The 13,879-nt window shown below is 36.6% G+C and overlaps 2 protein-coding genes across 2 annotated transcripts in view; one reads left to right on the forward strand and one right to left on the reverse strand.

The window, feature by feature from the left end:
- The window catches only part of LOC140951354 (uncharacterized), a 43,444-nt gene extending 31,492 nt beyond the window's left edge, over window positions 1-11,952 (reverse strand). Inside the window, exons 1-12 of the mRNA XM_073400620.1 lie at window positions 11,766-11,952; window positions 8,200-8,283; window positions 7,351-7,435; window positions 6,987-7,096; window positions 6,258-6,380; window positions 5,541-5,645; window positions 5,092-5,187; window positions 4,602-4,685; window positions 3,683-3,763; window positions 2,480-2,584; window positions 809-973; window positions 366-470 (exon numbers count right to left, since the gene is read on the reverse strand). Coding sequence (XP_073256721.1) covers window positions 366-470; window positions 809-973; window positions 2,480-2,584; window positions 3,683-3,763; window positions 4,602-4,685; window positions 5,092-5,187; window positions 5,541-5,645; window positions 6,258-6,380; window positions 6,987-7,096; window positions 7,351-7,435; window positions 8,200-8,283; window positions 11,766-11,780 — 1,158 coding nt within the window. The 5' untranslated portion in view covers window positions 11,781-11,952. The remainder of the gene's footprint in view (window positions 1-365; window positions 471-808; window positions 974-2,479; window positions 2,585-3,682; window positions 3,764-4,601; window positions 4,686-5,091; window positions 5,188-5,540; window positions 5,646-6,257; window positions 6,381-6,986; window positions 7,097-7,350; window positions 7,436-8,199; window positions 8,284-11,765) is intronic.
- Window positions 11,953-12,092: 140 nt separating this feature from the next.
- LOC140950444 (three prime repair exonuclease 2-like) lies at window positions 12,093-13,356 on the forward strand. The gene has a single exon (XM_073399671.1). It carries the CDS (start codon window positions 12,141-12,143, stop codon window positions 12,978-12,980), a length of 840 nt encoding a protein of 279 aa, XP_073255772.1. The 5' UTR covers window positions 12,093-12,140; the 3' UTR covers window positions 12,981-13,356.
- The last annotated feature ends 523 nt before the right edge of the window (window positions 13,357-13,879 follow it).

Raw genomic sequence — 13,879 nt, forward strand, 5'->3', positions numbered from 1 at the left:
ATAACAGGGAGCTCACAAAACATGAAGGTGACAGCAGCAACAACATATATAATGTCAACACACATACCATGCTTAGTTGGGTACATTTCTTTCACCACTACCGCTAAAACACGACCTTTCTTATTATATGAGGACAAGACTTTTTATAGCTTTCCTTTCTATTTTCAACTGAAATATGGCCCCTTAAAATTCAACTCCGGTCTGGAAAAATTTTCCTACATTAATTTGAGTGAGTTAAATTAATTACAATAAACATTCAAATAATGTAGTAAAACGTTTAGTAGTGACACTTTTAATGCTGTCATCATCACGGTTTTATAAGCTCTTTTAATGAGAGCTGCATACACATGTATACACGCACGTACCCTGGCAGCCGCCTCCTGACCCTCGTGCTCAGTGCGCATGGTTTCCAGCGCATTCCGAAGGTGCTCTGTCTCTATTCTAGCAAGTTCCAGATCACTTCTTAGCAACTAACAGGTTAAAAGCAGCAAGAGACAGAAGGTTTCATTGAAAATAAAAAAGATGAACAACAAAAAATAATGAACCATACTAAGCCCTTAAAAGTCATAAACAGATGTAGCAAATAATTTAGCAAATCATGTATAATGAAGGAAAAGTATGATAAGACACAATTTTCAATATCATAATAATATGGTTATGGGTGGTTACCAATCACAGAAACTGAAATTCCACTGCACTTACATCTGTACAATCCTCCCAATTTTGACTTGGAAAGAGTAAACGGCTAACTGGAAAAGCTCAATTAAAGATTAATGTAACGCCCAGAATTCCCAGAAAGTTGTTTTACCTGATTTGTTTCTTTTAGCTTCTCATTTGCCAGCAAGAAATGCTGATTGATTTCACTTGCCCCCTCGCTTGTTAAATCTGCACCTTTTTGTCGTGCAAGTTGATCAAATCTACTCTGAATTTCATTTCTTTCTTCTAACAGACTGTTGACTTGCACTTTAAGATCCTACAAACACCAAAAGAAACTTTCATGTGAATGTACATTCATACAATGATGTATAAATATCTGACCTCCTTCCTTCCTCTACCCCACTATAGAAACCCAGAGTTGAAAAGTTCAAAATGAAGCTTTGCTCTAAGATTCTACTCAGAATAGAATAGAGTGAATGTATGTGTAGAAGTGTGGTTAGTTGCGTATGAAATACAAAACGCTCCAGGGACAATAAACTTTAGTTCCAGGAAATACTCTTTTGGCATACTCCAACCCCACTACAAGCACCAATGTATGCAAACTAAGGGACTGTGCACTGGCGTCCACAGTACAGGATGTTAACCAAATTGAAGTGTGAAGGCACAGTTTTACAAATGTACACATAAACTGTAATTTTCTCAGGGAAGAGGACAAACATGTATTCCCCCACTGGGGAGAATCAGGAGGGGTAGCCTGAGATCATGCCCTCTCCCTATTATCCCTTTATGTCTCCCACGGGAAGAGGACATGATACATTTCTTTGTCTGATCACATGTAAAAAAGCCAGAATCTGGACTTTTTTCTGATTGGATAACAAACAATACGGATGATTTGAGCTGTTCCGATTGGCCAAAATGCCGCTATCCGTTAGTTGTTGTTGATTTCAGTCTGCTTGCTTGCGTAATGAGCAGTGAATACACTCGCGAGTTCGTTATGAAATTTCTGCTGCCTCAGTTTTCTTGAATTTGAAGAATGCCTAAATAGAAGTTTCATCCATTGAAATATTTTCCATCTCATCGTATACTAAAACAGTTGCAGTCAAAACTTCACCAATCATTTGAATGCAATTTGATACCGGCTACAAGTAACAGAAGCGACAAACAGGTTCACTTTTCAAATAATCAATTCATGAATGGAATCTTGACCTGGTTTGACTGTAATTCCTCCTTCAGAAAAAATGCTGCGAATTATTCTGAGCGATCTTCGCTTTCACAACACCTTTCAGTTCGTAAAATATGGTGCTTCAGCCTAATTTTTTTTTCACTGCTTTCGGCACAGAGTGAAGTCAACGAGCTTTAACCAGTAAATTCTTTATTATTTGTAGCTGTTAAATAAAGGTACAGCAGCTCCAGCTAGCAGTATTTCATCACAAAAACAACACATTAATTTTTTTTTTAGGAAGCGCCATCTGAACATGGACGTATTTAAAAATTTTCTTTACCCTAAAATTGATTTCAAAAGAGACATTATTCGCGCCAAAATTTAATTCCCATATGGTAAATGCTTATTGGCTAATAATATGACAGGTCAAGTAGACGTTAGATTATGTAAATTAGGGGGCGGTTGACTGCTTGTTAAATAAATGTATCAGGCGTTTTTTTTTTTTCCTCTCGAGCCAAAGAAGCAAAAAATAATAATAAAAAAATAACGCCTGATCTCAGGTTACAGGAGGGGTGGATAAGTCATCTTTGTAATAATTAACAGTATGCCAACAGCTGTCTGTCCATTTTAACTTGTCTTATGTAATCAATTCACATGTACCTTAATATCTTGCTCAGCTTTTTCACTGTAGGAATCACTAGATTCTTCCACAGCCTTGATAAGCTCTTCCTTTTCTACCATCAGCTTGGCCAATTTTTCATGAAGCTGTAAGACACAATTCAGAAGGGATTACATGTGTTTTCGGGGTGGTTTTCTGGTTTTCATCTAAATAATCTTCACCTTGCCTTAACTATTAATAACCATGGAACAGTCTTGAGACAAAACGCATGTAAAAACCTTCAGTGTGGTCTATTTCTTGTGCTATCAGAAGTCCTTCATTCTTAAGTACCACAAATAGCATTTTAGTGTCCCTTGTATTCAATAGGGTATGGGAGTGTGGCACTTTCTCTACTTTCAAATGCATAATGACAGGAGTAAGTTCCACTAAAACATGTTTGCCACAACTTCAACTCTTATCTATAACAATGTGTCCATAAGAGAAGAGGGCGTCATTTTGCTAAATGAATAAACAAATTAATGAAAGAATGAACGAAGAACGACGAAGACCAACGAACCAATGAATTGGAAAAATGATGGCTTTATCCAAAAGTCACTGTGGCAATTTGTCTTCTCTACCCTAAGTGAATTTGAACATGGAAAATGACAATTTTTGGGAAGAAGTAAAAACTACACTCTAAAAAACAGTCCTTAGAGAAAACCCTTTCAAAACAATTACAAGAACCAACAACAAACTCAACCGACATCTCTGCCTCTGCGGGATTAAAATACAGGCCACAATGGTGGGAGACCAAAGCTCTTACCACAACGCTAACCTTAACCCTAGCTATAAGGCGTCAGAGTGACTGACATCATTTTTCTCTTAATGATATCAATTCATAATAAAGAGAAATGGTTATGCAAGGCTGTCGCTAACATTTCAAGTTGCCAGGTATACGCAATTAGTAGGAGGGGAATTGTACTGCTAGGAAGTTCTTTTGGTTTTATTTTCCTTTTGTTTTCTAAGAAAGAAGCCAGGGCTCAAGCTCATAGTAGCCGGGGAAAATCCCCAGCCCCCGGCTGTTAGTGACAGCCCTGGTTATGAGAATTAGTAAAATGATCATTTGAAGGAAAATGCTTTGATCTTTTAATTATCAAATTCTCTTAAATAATTTATTCTTTAAGGAAATGCATGGACATCAGTATGGAGGTTTGAGAATTGATATTGGGGCTTAAAAAGTTAATAAACGTTGTTCGTTTACCTACCTCATTTATGTTTATATCATTCTGTTTCTTGGTTGTTTCAGATTGCATACTTTCCAAGGAACTGATTTTGAGTTCCAGCTCCTGCAAGATAACAAAGGTTCAGCTCCAATACAATTTGATTTGCCTACTAAGGTCACTTCACTCTCAGCTGGTCAAGCATTTCATTTCACAATCTTAAAACACACTTTCAAAATTCAACTCCTCACAAATGGTGTTGATCTCGTTATTTTCATCAGCTGTGTGACTGGTGATCAATTTCTTCTAAACTGGTCACCTTCATGCGAAAACTATTAAAAGCCAAGACAGCAGTGAACACTTTGAGCATGAAAAGTTCAGCCAAAGTAAAATTTCAAATTGCCTCAAGTCACACTCACACATGTTAGCCAAATCACTGCACAAGAATAAATATGAGCAAGCTTTATATTCTTTTAAATGCAATTTAAAGGAGTTAACAAAGCAAAGCGCCCTCAGTGCCAGGGGTCAGTGGTCATTCGGCATACACACGCCCACTAGTTTGCTATATCCTTAACATGATTCATGCAGTGGCATGTAGAATTTCCTTTGTGCTGCATTGTCCATGCCCCAAGGTTTCTGTCATCTACTCCCCGCCTCTCCTCTCCCTAGTGTTCTTTCTTCACCAATACACACGTAATTTTCAGCCTGACAGGTGTCTGTTTATTTCCTTTCGTGTGGCAGCTCATGGCTGGGTTGCACCATTGTGCCATACATGAGGGTGTTATTCAATCTAGAGGCCGACTGCCAAAAGTTGAAGCCCCCAGATTCTCCAGGCACCCAACCTCCATTTAGCGATGCACTTGTTAACCATTGGCTAGTAGAAACACATTGTGAGGACTCCAGATTCAAGATTCAAGTGATGCACATTCTCATTCAGAGTTAACAGGAAAAAAATATCTGTTACCTTGCAGTTGTCTAGGAGTTGACTCTTTTCTTGTTCAAGTTTTAATAATGTTTCTTGAGTTCTTTCTTTTTCATGCTGTAGTTCCTATCAATGTTAATTTGTTTACAACAAAAGTGATTAATAGTGGAATTTATTTCTTAAACCTCCTGGGAATATTGGTTTTATGAAGCTTTAAAAAAAACTGAGGGTTCAAGAATTGGAATTATACAGTTTAGTACACTCCTGGGAATGTACCCAGCCAGGAATTAAATAAAGAAATGAATCATCAGAAGAATTTTGTTTTCAACTGTAAAAAACAGCATATCCTGCACTTGCCTTTTGGTGTTCAAATCATTGCATGCCCCTCTTGACATTGCCATGCTCGCACTTTAAGATTTACATGTGTTAAAAACCTGACGAGTTTACACTATATGTTGATCCCCATTCTTTTTATAAACCAGTCATCAGATATAGGTTTTTCTGGCATAGAAACTAGAGTAATACCTCTCACCTGAATTTTCCCCAGCAAATGTTCATTGTCTATCTTAAGTTGATCTTGTGCTTTGTCTTCTTGCAAAGCTTGCAATTCCAAGGCATCCTTGTACTTCTACATGTACATTGCAAAATGACACATAATAAAAATCACTTCAGATTGGCAAACAACTTGAAAATAATACTTTAGATTAAACAGGGAAATAGGCATTAACTTGATCATCATGGGCTTTAATTTACTTCAATTATCAATTTTTGTGCTCTTCTTTTTTTCTTTCTTTTTAAGCACGCTATGCCAAAAGTTAGACTGCTAATAAATATACTACAGCTGTGCAAAATAAAATTCTGAAAATTCTTAATAAAATTAATATCAGATAAGGTTCCATGATGGATGCAAGTATTACCACCTAAGTGAAATAATTCGCCAAAATTCTTTAAACATCAGATGGTTTACTGTCCAGTACATACCTTCTTCTCCTTGACAGCAGTTTGATATTCTTCTTGAAGAATTCTCAGTGACTCCTGTAGGCCATTTCGTTCCATGACAACAGCAGACAAATCTTCTTCAAGTTCCTAGATTTTAAAAACTCAATTTATTTTAATGAGAAAAGTAGAGCTTTTGTGTAACATATAGCCATGCAATTAAAAGCCATAACAACCTCCAATAAAAACTGACTTAACATCACTATACTCTCATCACATAAACTGCAGATAATGGTTCTTACTGCAGAGGGAGAATGTCTGGCCCAGTGGCCAATGCATGAGACCTAGATAGGTTCCATAGGTTTGACTCTATCACATGCTCAAAAAAATAATTGCAGCTAACTGGTATGGTTTGGCTTCTGCCAGTTGGAGTCATTAATCACGTTATGCTTGATTTGTCATTATTTGTTAACTGAGGCTTGTTGTATACTATCTGAACCAGCATGGTGTACCGTCCTGTACTTTCACTGTACACAAACCCATATCGTTACTCAAGGCTAAAGATTTTTTCAGCCATTGTAATATTATTATTAATCTAACATTTCACCAGGTTATTAGAATTAATATTCACCATGTAAAACAGTTCTAACAATATTAATTTTTAGTGTTCTATAAAGGAATGATAAAAATAAAAGAGGACTTATAAGTACTTACACGTTATAGCGAATAAAGCAACTGAAAGAAGATTTTTTAGTTCCTTACTTTAACTGTTTTATTATGTTCCTGCTCAAGCTGATTGTACATTCCACGTAACCCATCATTTTCCTCTAACATCTTTCTCCCAAGTTCAGCAGCCATTTTTAATTCTTCATTTTTCTTTAAGATCTAATTTTAAAATGTATTGAAATTTTAAATAATATTTAATTTTATGAACATTATAGTATTTAATACTTCAAGTTTTGCTACAGCTTTTCTTTTAAATCACTTCATTTTTTACACCCGTGCAACTATAACATACATCGGCCAGAGTGCAAAAATTTTCAACTTAATTTGAAACAGTTAACTGAGCTTACACAGTTAAAACTATTATAACTTATGAATTATAATACTTGGAGTTTTGCCACAGCATTAAACAACAAGGTTCCTTCTCACAGTGTATTTAATCTGGCTGGCACATGCAACTTCATGTACAATATTTTACACATCCCAGAGCTGTACATTTAATTTGAAACAATTAATTAAGCTTACAAATAAAAAGAACCATCATATCATTAATTAACATATTACTCTCTTCAGAAAATTGATATTCAGACATAATTACTGGTTAAAGACAATGCTCATGTACACAATATTCAAAATTTTGAGATAATGTACAACACATTATTTGCCTGTCAACATGGCTGTGTCTTCCTAGCGAACAGCATACCAATGCAATCATCTTGCCCAAGGGTCAACTAGTCAATTAGTGAATATAAACTTGTACACATGTACCTTGTCTTTCTTTTCAAACTCGGCATGCACTCCTCTTGACAGCCACTCCTTCTTTTCAGCTTCCAGTCTCTGTACTTCATTTCTTTCTTCTTCCAATTGTGAGGACAAGTCTATAAAAATGTCCCAAAACAAAAACAAAGCACATAATTTAACCCTTCAACAGGGCTGTCATTAAGAGGCGGGGCTGGGAATTCCCCAAGCTATTAAGAATGTGGCCTCTGGCTACTTTCATAGGAAAATAGAAGAAAAATAGAACGAAAAGAAATTCTCTAGCTGTTTGATTCCCCACCTACTTGTTGTATTTACCTGGCAACTAGAAATCTTAGTGACAGCCCTGCTTTGCACCTTAAATTATACACCATACCTTCACACTTTGCTTTGCTTTGCTTCAACAATGCAAGTTGTTTCTTGACAAATTTTATCAGTTCTTCTTTGGGAAGTGACTCAAGCTGTGAGAAAATTAATTGAAAAATAATTTTACTGAACTCCACCTGGTATGTATGTTTAACTCATTCATTCTTGCATACACTATATTTTTTTTATTATTAATAATTACTACTCATAATACAAGGAGATTCCCCCAATACAATGTACAAAGAGACATAGGGCCCATTCACTTTAGTTTCTCTGTTTAAGTCTTTAACCACTGATGTCAACATTTAAATTCTCACTTGTTACTCCACATTTCCTATATAGTCAGCAAAAGTTGTTAACATATCAAATAACAATTAAGTCCTGTTTTCTCATGATCACTGTTTCATAACACATTGATATAACAAGGAGAAATTTGACACTGATCACCCCTAGGGTTTAAAGGGGGCTCTGGACTGGAAGCTATCTAGGAGCAGGAGTTCACCTGAAGCTGGGGAAAAAAAACTTTCCACAGAGGGAACTGACAACTACCTCTATTCAATTTCCTGGCTTCTCGCAATTGCTATTATTTATATCATTAACTCTATCCTTTGTTTCAAAGCAAAGCTCGTTATACAGCTGTAGGGAAGTACAGTCGACTCTCTTGATGGACACCTCTAAAAAAAGATGGGCACCTCGCTAAAACAGACCCCAAGACTTAGTGCCTGCTTTTCTTTACTCCTTTTAGTTGCTTCTCAATAAGACGGACATCTCTCTAAGATGGATATATATAGTGCCGGTCCCAAAGGTGTCCATGTTGAGAGAGAGTTAATTGTACTACATATAATATCATATTACATACCTTTCCTTGAGACTTTATTGCAGTTGTGTTTGACGCACCCTCCTTTTTCATGCTGTTGGTAACACCAAGCGGATCACCCCCATTCTGTCATAATAACATAAAAGATAACCTGTTCCCTTGATTCATTTAATTAATGCTGAATGATTAGCAGTAATGTGAAAAAATTTGGCCATTCAAAAACTTTTGTCTAGTTTTTGGCATGGGCAAAAGTTTTCAGCAGTATCACTTAAATCTAATATAATATTAAATACTATCTGCAACCAAAACAAATGTACAATCTTGGACTAAAAGTGTTAAGAACTTTGCACTTCCTTACCCACAGAACACCTATCCACGGATTTGGTACCACGATGGCCCCTCCCCTCCCTCCACCCTGGTCAATGTAGTTGTTAAGTTGGCAGTAAAAAATGATCCAGTGGGATTTCAATTTGCTTTTGGGGGAAATGGGGTGTTTTTTCAGTTGACAGTGTCTTCAACAGCTAGCTTTACCTTGAAACTAGACATGGCAATGCCCATTTTTCTTAACGTTTCTTGTCCAAGATTTTAGCCATATTTGAAGGGGTGCAAAGAGAAAAAACCCTGAGGGACTCCGGGTAACTTTAATATTCATCTATTCATTTATTTATTTGTTATTTCTACAGGGCTTCTGATATTTCGCGGAAAAAAAAGCAAAATTTCGCGGGATTTTCAGGGGCAAATTCGCGGAAAAATCGACTGATTTCGCGGGATTTTCGCTTGAAAAAGTCAAAATTCGCTGAAAAATCGGCCGATTTCGCGGGAGAAAAGTCAAAGTTCGCAGAAAAATCAGCAGATTACGCGGGATTTTAGCGGAAAAAAGCCAAATTTCGAAGGATATTCAGGGGCAAATTCTTAGAAAAATCGGCCGATTTCACCGGAAATTTCGGGGGGAAACTTCGCCAAGAAACAATCAGTAAAAAACAGCCGATTTCACTGGATTTTTTTTTTTTGGCAAATTTCGCTAAAATCGATCAATTTTGCGTCGATATGATCAGCCTTGTTTAACCCTTTTTTTTTAACAGGGATAATCATTTGCTCTTTCAACAACAGTTCGCTCGAGAAATGAGCGAATGATCAATTTTGCGTCGATATGACCAACGTTGTTTAACGTTTTTTTTAACAGGGATAATCATTTGCTCTTTCAACAACAGAACGCTCGAGGAATGAGCGAATGCTAAAGCGATTAACATTATGGTTAGTGCCCAGTTTTTCGCAACGTTCATCTAAAAATGCCTGGTAGTTTTGGGACGTTGTTTACTCGTTGCAGTGACGAAGTTTCAAGATAAATTTGGACGTTTGGGGTGAATAAAACAGGTCTAATAGCCAAGATAAGTATTAAATATGTTTTGCCAACATGTATTTGGAAATATTTCTGGCGGATTTCGCGGTATTTCGCGTTTTTTTGGGAATTTCGCGGGATTTCGCGGAAATACCTGAATTTCGCGGGTCCGCGACCACGCGAAATATCAGAAGCCCTGTTTCTACATCAAGTTGATGTTTGACTCAACAACATTCATCTGAAAAAGAAACACTTCACAAAGAAATCAAACTTAAAGTAGAAAACCTTCCTACAAAAAAACTACTTTTGAGTGTGCCAGTAAAATTGTTTGCTGTGACAAATTAAACTCAAATTACCATTTAAGCTTCGCCATGTTTACCATTATGTTTTGTTTTTGGTTCTATACCCCAGGAGCAAAGGTATTCACGAGTATTTTTCTTGTAACAATTTCAAGCGTGAGTCATTGAAGATGGATGGTGATAATGATGATGATACTGGGTTAGTTAGTAAATGTCTGTGTTGATTCCCTTTTTTATGGAGTTGTTAGCATCTACCAGGGATGAATGCATACACTGGTTAACTACAAAGTGTTAGCAATTCCAATTTGTTTTTAAGGCAATAATGCAAATGTTGGTGACTTTTTGCTTTAAATGATGGAAAATACTCCATACAATGTAAGGGTAACCTATATATAGTCACCAATATTTTGTAAATAACAGCTGTTAATCACAAAAAAATGTGTAATTCTATCTGTAGGGAGCAGTTAATTACAACAAAAGAAATTATCAATATCATAATGTTTTAGTCTAGTTCTTAATTAAGCCTAAAAAAGCTAAGTTTCTTTTATCTCAAAGAAGGTTTACTTTAAAGAATTACTTGGATTTTTAGGGCAAAAAGCTGCAAAGTGTTAACTGCATGAAACCTGCTCTAAGGGGAAGCTTGATAGTTCAGATTGATAATGAATTATGTTCTCTGACAACTTAATTTGTACACTGGTACCTCACTTGTTCAGATGTTTTGTCTCAATAAAGAAACAGCTAATATTTCCTTTTTAGATCACAATGATAACAAAAAAATCTCAATGTTTTTTCCAGAATACCCTTTTACAACTGTTTGCCTGCACACAACTCACACACTAGTACATTGAGCGAACAAATACCTTTGCTACTTGGACAAGTTAATTACCTTGAGTTTATCAAAATTCACAATTTGCTACAAATGTAAAAGGGCTCAAATTCCAAACTTTACGTTTGCAATAATTTCAACACATTGTTACACAGTCAGGGCTTTCAAATTTTTCTTTTGGCAAAAGAAAATTTTGCTAGCCCTCCAGGCTTGGCAAGTGGATTCCTGTGACAACAATGCTACATGTTAGTTCTACACATTGATTTTCACATTATAAAACATTGTAAAGCCAAAACCTATCTCAAAAGCAACTTATCATTATGCAGTGCCTATGGTCTAATTTAAGCAATATCATATTAGGTTCTTTCACTTATCAGCTTGTTATAGAGCGTAAGGGAATTCCTACACATTCAAAACTTTGCTTTAAATATTTTTCTTCCAGGTTTGATCCTGGCTAAAAGTCTCATTTTTTTTCTGAAATTTGAAACCTGTCATTAATTTTAATGTGTCAGTCATCGCTTTTGTCTTAATAACGCTTCACATCACCACAAACCGCCGTCACATCGAGAGGAACGAACTGTCTGCACGAGTAAAGTCAGTTCGTTTCAAAGATAACTTAACCCTCGAAAGTGAAGTGCTTTCATTTCGCAGAGTCAAACCGTAATCCTTAAAATTGCCAAATATTTGTTATGGTAGAGAAAGCAAACATTCGTCAACTTTTAAACGCGTTAAACAACCTTGAAGCATCTCTGGCCGCTTGGAGCTTACAAGATCACCTAAATCGCATACACAGTATCAATACTAAACAAACCGCAACATTTTTGTCAAATGTTTTAGTACTAACAAAACTTATAAACACTGCTGATCTACTTAAAGGATTTAAAGGCTGATTTGTTTAATAAAGAAAAGAAGTGAAGCATGTAAACACGAGATAGTTTTCTAGAAGATCGATCAATGAACTTCGCATAACGTCATACTTTTTAGAACTATATAACGTCCGATTAATGAGTGTTTAAGGCTAGAAACTAATAAGATAATGAATTAAAACTTTCTTATAGAAAAACATTCCTCAGCGTGATTTTTTTACAGAAAACCACTAAAACAGAAAAAAAGATAAGTCTAATAAAGTTAGGTATGCACTTACATGTGCGGAAGCCATCAGCTTCGAGATTGTCCTTCTCCGCACCTATTGGAAAATTTTCCACTCACTTAAGCAACATTTTGAAGTTACCTCCATTAAATATTCAACTCATACGTCATGGTAGAGGCTCCGTTAAATTTCTTTTCTTCTCTCCAGCCAAGATAACACACAGCTTATAATAATTCTGTCCCGGAGTCTGTCCCGGTGTTTTGGAACAAACCTCCACGTCAATAATGAGCCGCAGTATATAGCGGTCACCTAAGAACTTGATAAACTCATGCGTAAAGGGTCTCGTGCATTCTGTCTCGTTATGGCGTTGTTCTCGTGAGTAAACTGGATCCAAGCGGCGGGAAATTTCCCTTTGAAGGTAAATGAAAAATGCTATGTTTGCTTCGAGGTTGTTCAAGATTTTCAAGCAATTTTCTGAGATTTTTGCCATCGCAAACGTTAAAGAAGGTAATGATCGGTACTTCACAGTTTACAACATTCATATTTCTTGATCTTGAAACCACTGGATTAAGAAAACCTGTGGAAATCACTGAACTTTGCATGGTGGCTGTTGAACGAAGTCATATCATTGAAAGTACCAAGACGAAAACTATTCCTCGTTTAATCGATAAACTTACAACTTGTGTTCGACCTACAAAGGAAATTGAGCCGTTTGCTTCATCGGTAACTTGTTTATCAAATGAGGACCTTGAAAAGAAGAGGGGCTTTGACATCGAACATGGAAGAATTGTGAAGTCATTTATTATGAGACAACCTCAACCTGTTTGTTTAGTAGCACATAATGGCGATCAATTTGACTTCAAAATTCTGGTTTCTCACCTAGAAGATGTTGGAATAACATTACCTGAGAGTGTATTCGCTTCGGATTCACTCAAAGCTTTTAGGAAGCAGCACAAAGAAGAGAAATACGACACGAGTAATAACACAGCTGAGGCTGGTGGCAAAAGAAAACGGTTTTCATGTTCCCTGAATAATCTGTACAGCACTTTCGTCGGAGGTGAATTTGAGAATGCACATAGCGCCGAAGGAGATGCTTTAGCTTTGCTGCGGCTTGTTATTCACAAGCCAGATGTCCTCGGTTATTTAGAAAGTGGTGCACATAGACTTTCAGTTAAGGTTCCTACATGTAAGGTGACACTGGATGAAAAGGATATTAACCAAGTTCAAGATGAATATCTTTCACAGTTGGAAAAAGAAGGACTCTTTTAATACTAAAGGGTAGAGCTTTTGGCGTAACTGCAGAATACGCAGGACTTCACAAGCTATACAGTCAATTTGCTTGAAAGTAATCTCGCACAGAATTATGGGTCTAAAAATTTAAGCTTATATTTATGTCAACCAAAATGCTGAGTTCTGTCGCCCAAAATTTTACCATCCTCAACTCTTGTTTTGTCTCATTGTGGCTTTGAAAAAAACAAGATATATTACCCATTTACAGCCCTTAACTGTTTGTCTTAACATGTATTACACACACTGCTCAATCCAATAATATTATTATATTAATCTGTCTGTGTATTACACCTAATACTAATAATAGTTGACACTACAGCTGCCCCATCTCTGTATATTGTTGGGCAATAGTATTCTGGGTTGTTGTGTAGCCTGCGAACAGCAGACGTTTCTCCCCGCTCATCGCCGCTGAGGGACGTTTTGCGAGGAGGAACATCTGCGTCTCAGCAACAGAAATTCCATACTGATGACGTAAATCAATGTTTACATAATAAATCTGGTAGTCATGGGGTTCCAAATGCAAATTTGTTCAGTTTTACGTTTCTCCTGGTCGATTTTGGAAAAGTGTTGTGTTCATCTGCGAATGAGCTCCAGCAAAACTCAAATACTTCTTTTAGAGAAGACTACATTCCACAAATATTGACTGTTTTGTTAGGGATTTATCGCGTTTGCATTTGACCTTTGCCACCTTTTGTCTTTTGTCTGTCTTTCGTAAACAATAGTTGAAACAGTGACACTACTCCTTTGACCAATTAGCTCTTCTGACCAGATTCTGGACAGATTTTGCGTCATCAGTATGGAATTTCTGTGGCTGAGTCGCAGACGTTCCTCCTCGCAAAACGTTGCTCAGCAGCGATGAGCGAGGAGAAACGTCTGCC

Source organism: Porites lutea, chromosome 10 (assembly GCF_958299795.1).
Source record: "Porites lutea chromosome 10, jaPorLute2.1, whole genome shotgun sequence".
In the NCBI taxonomy this organism is placed as follows: domain Eukaryota; kingdom Metazoa; phylum Cnidaria; class Anthozoa; order Scleractinia; family Poritidae; genus Porites; species Porites lutea.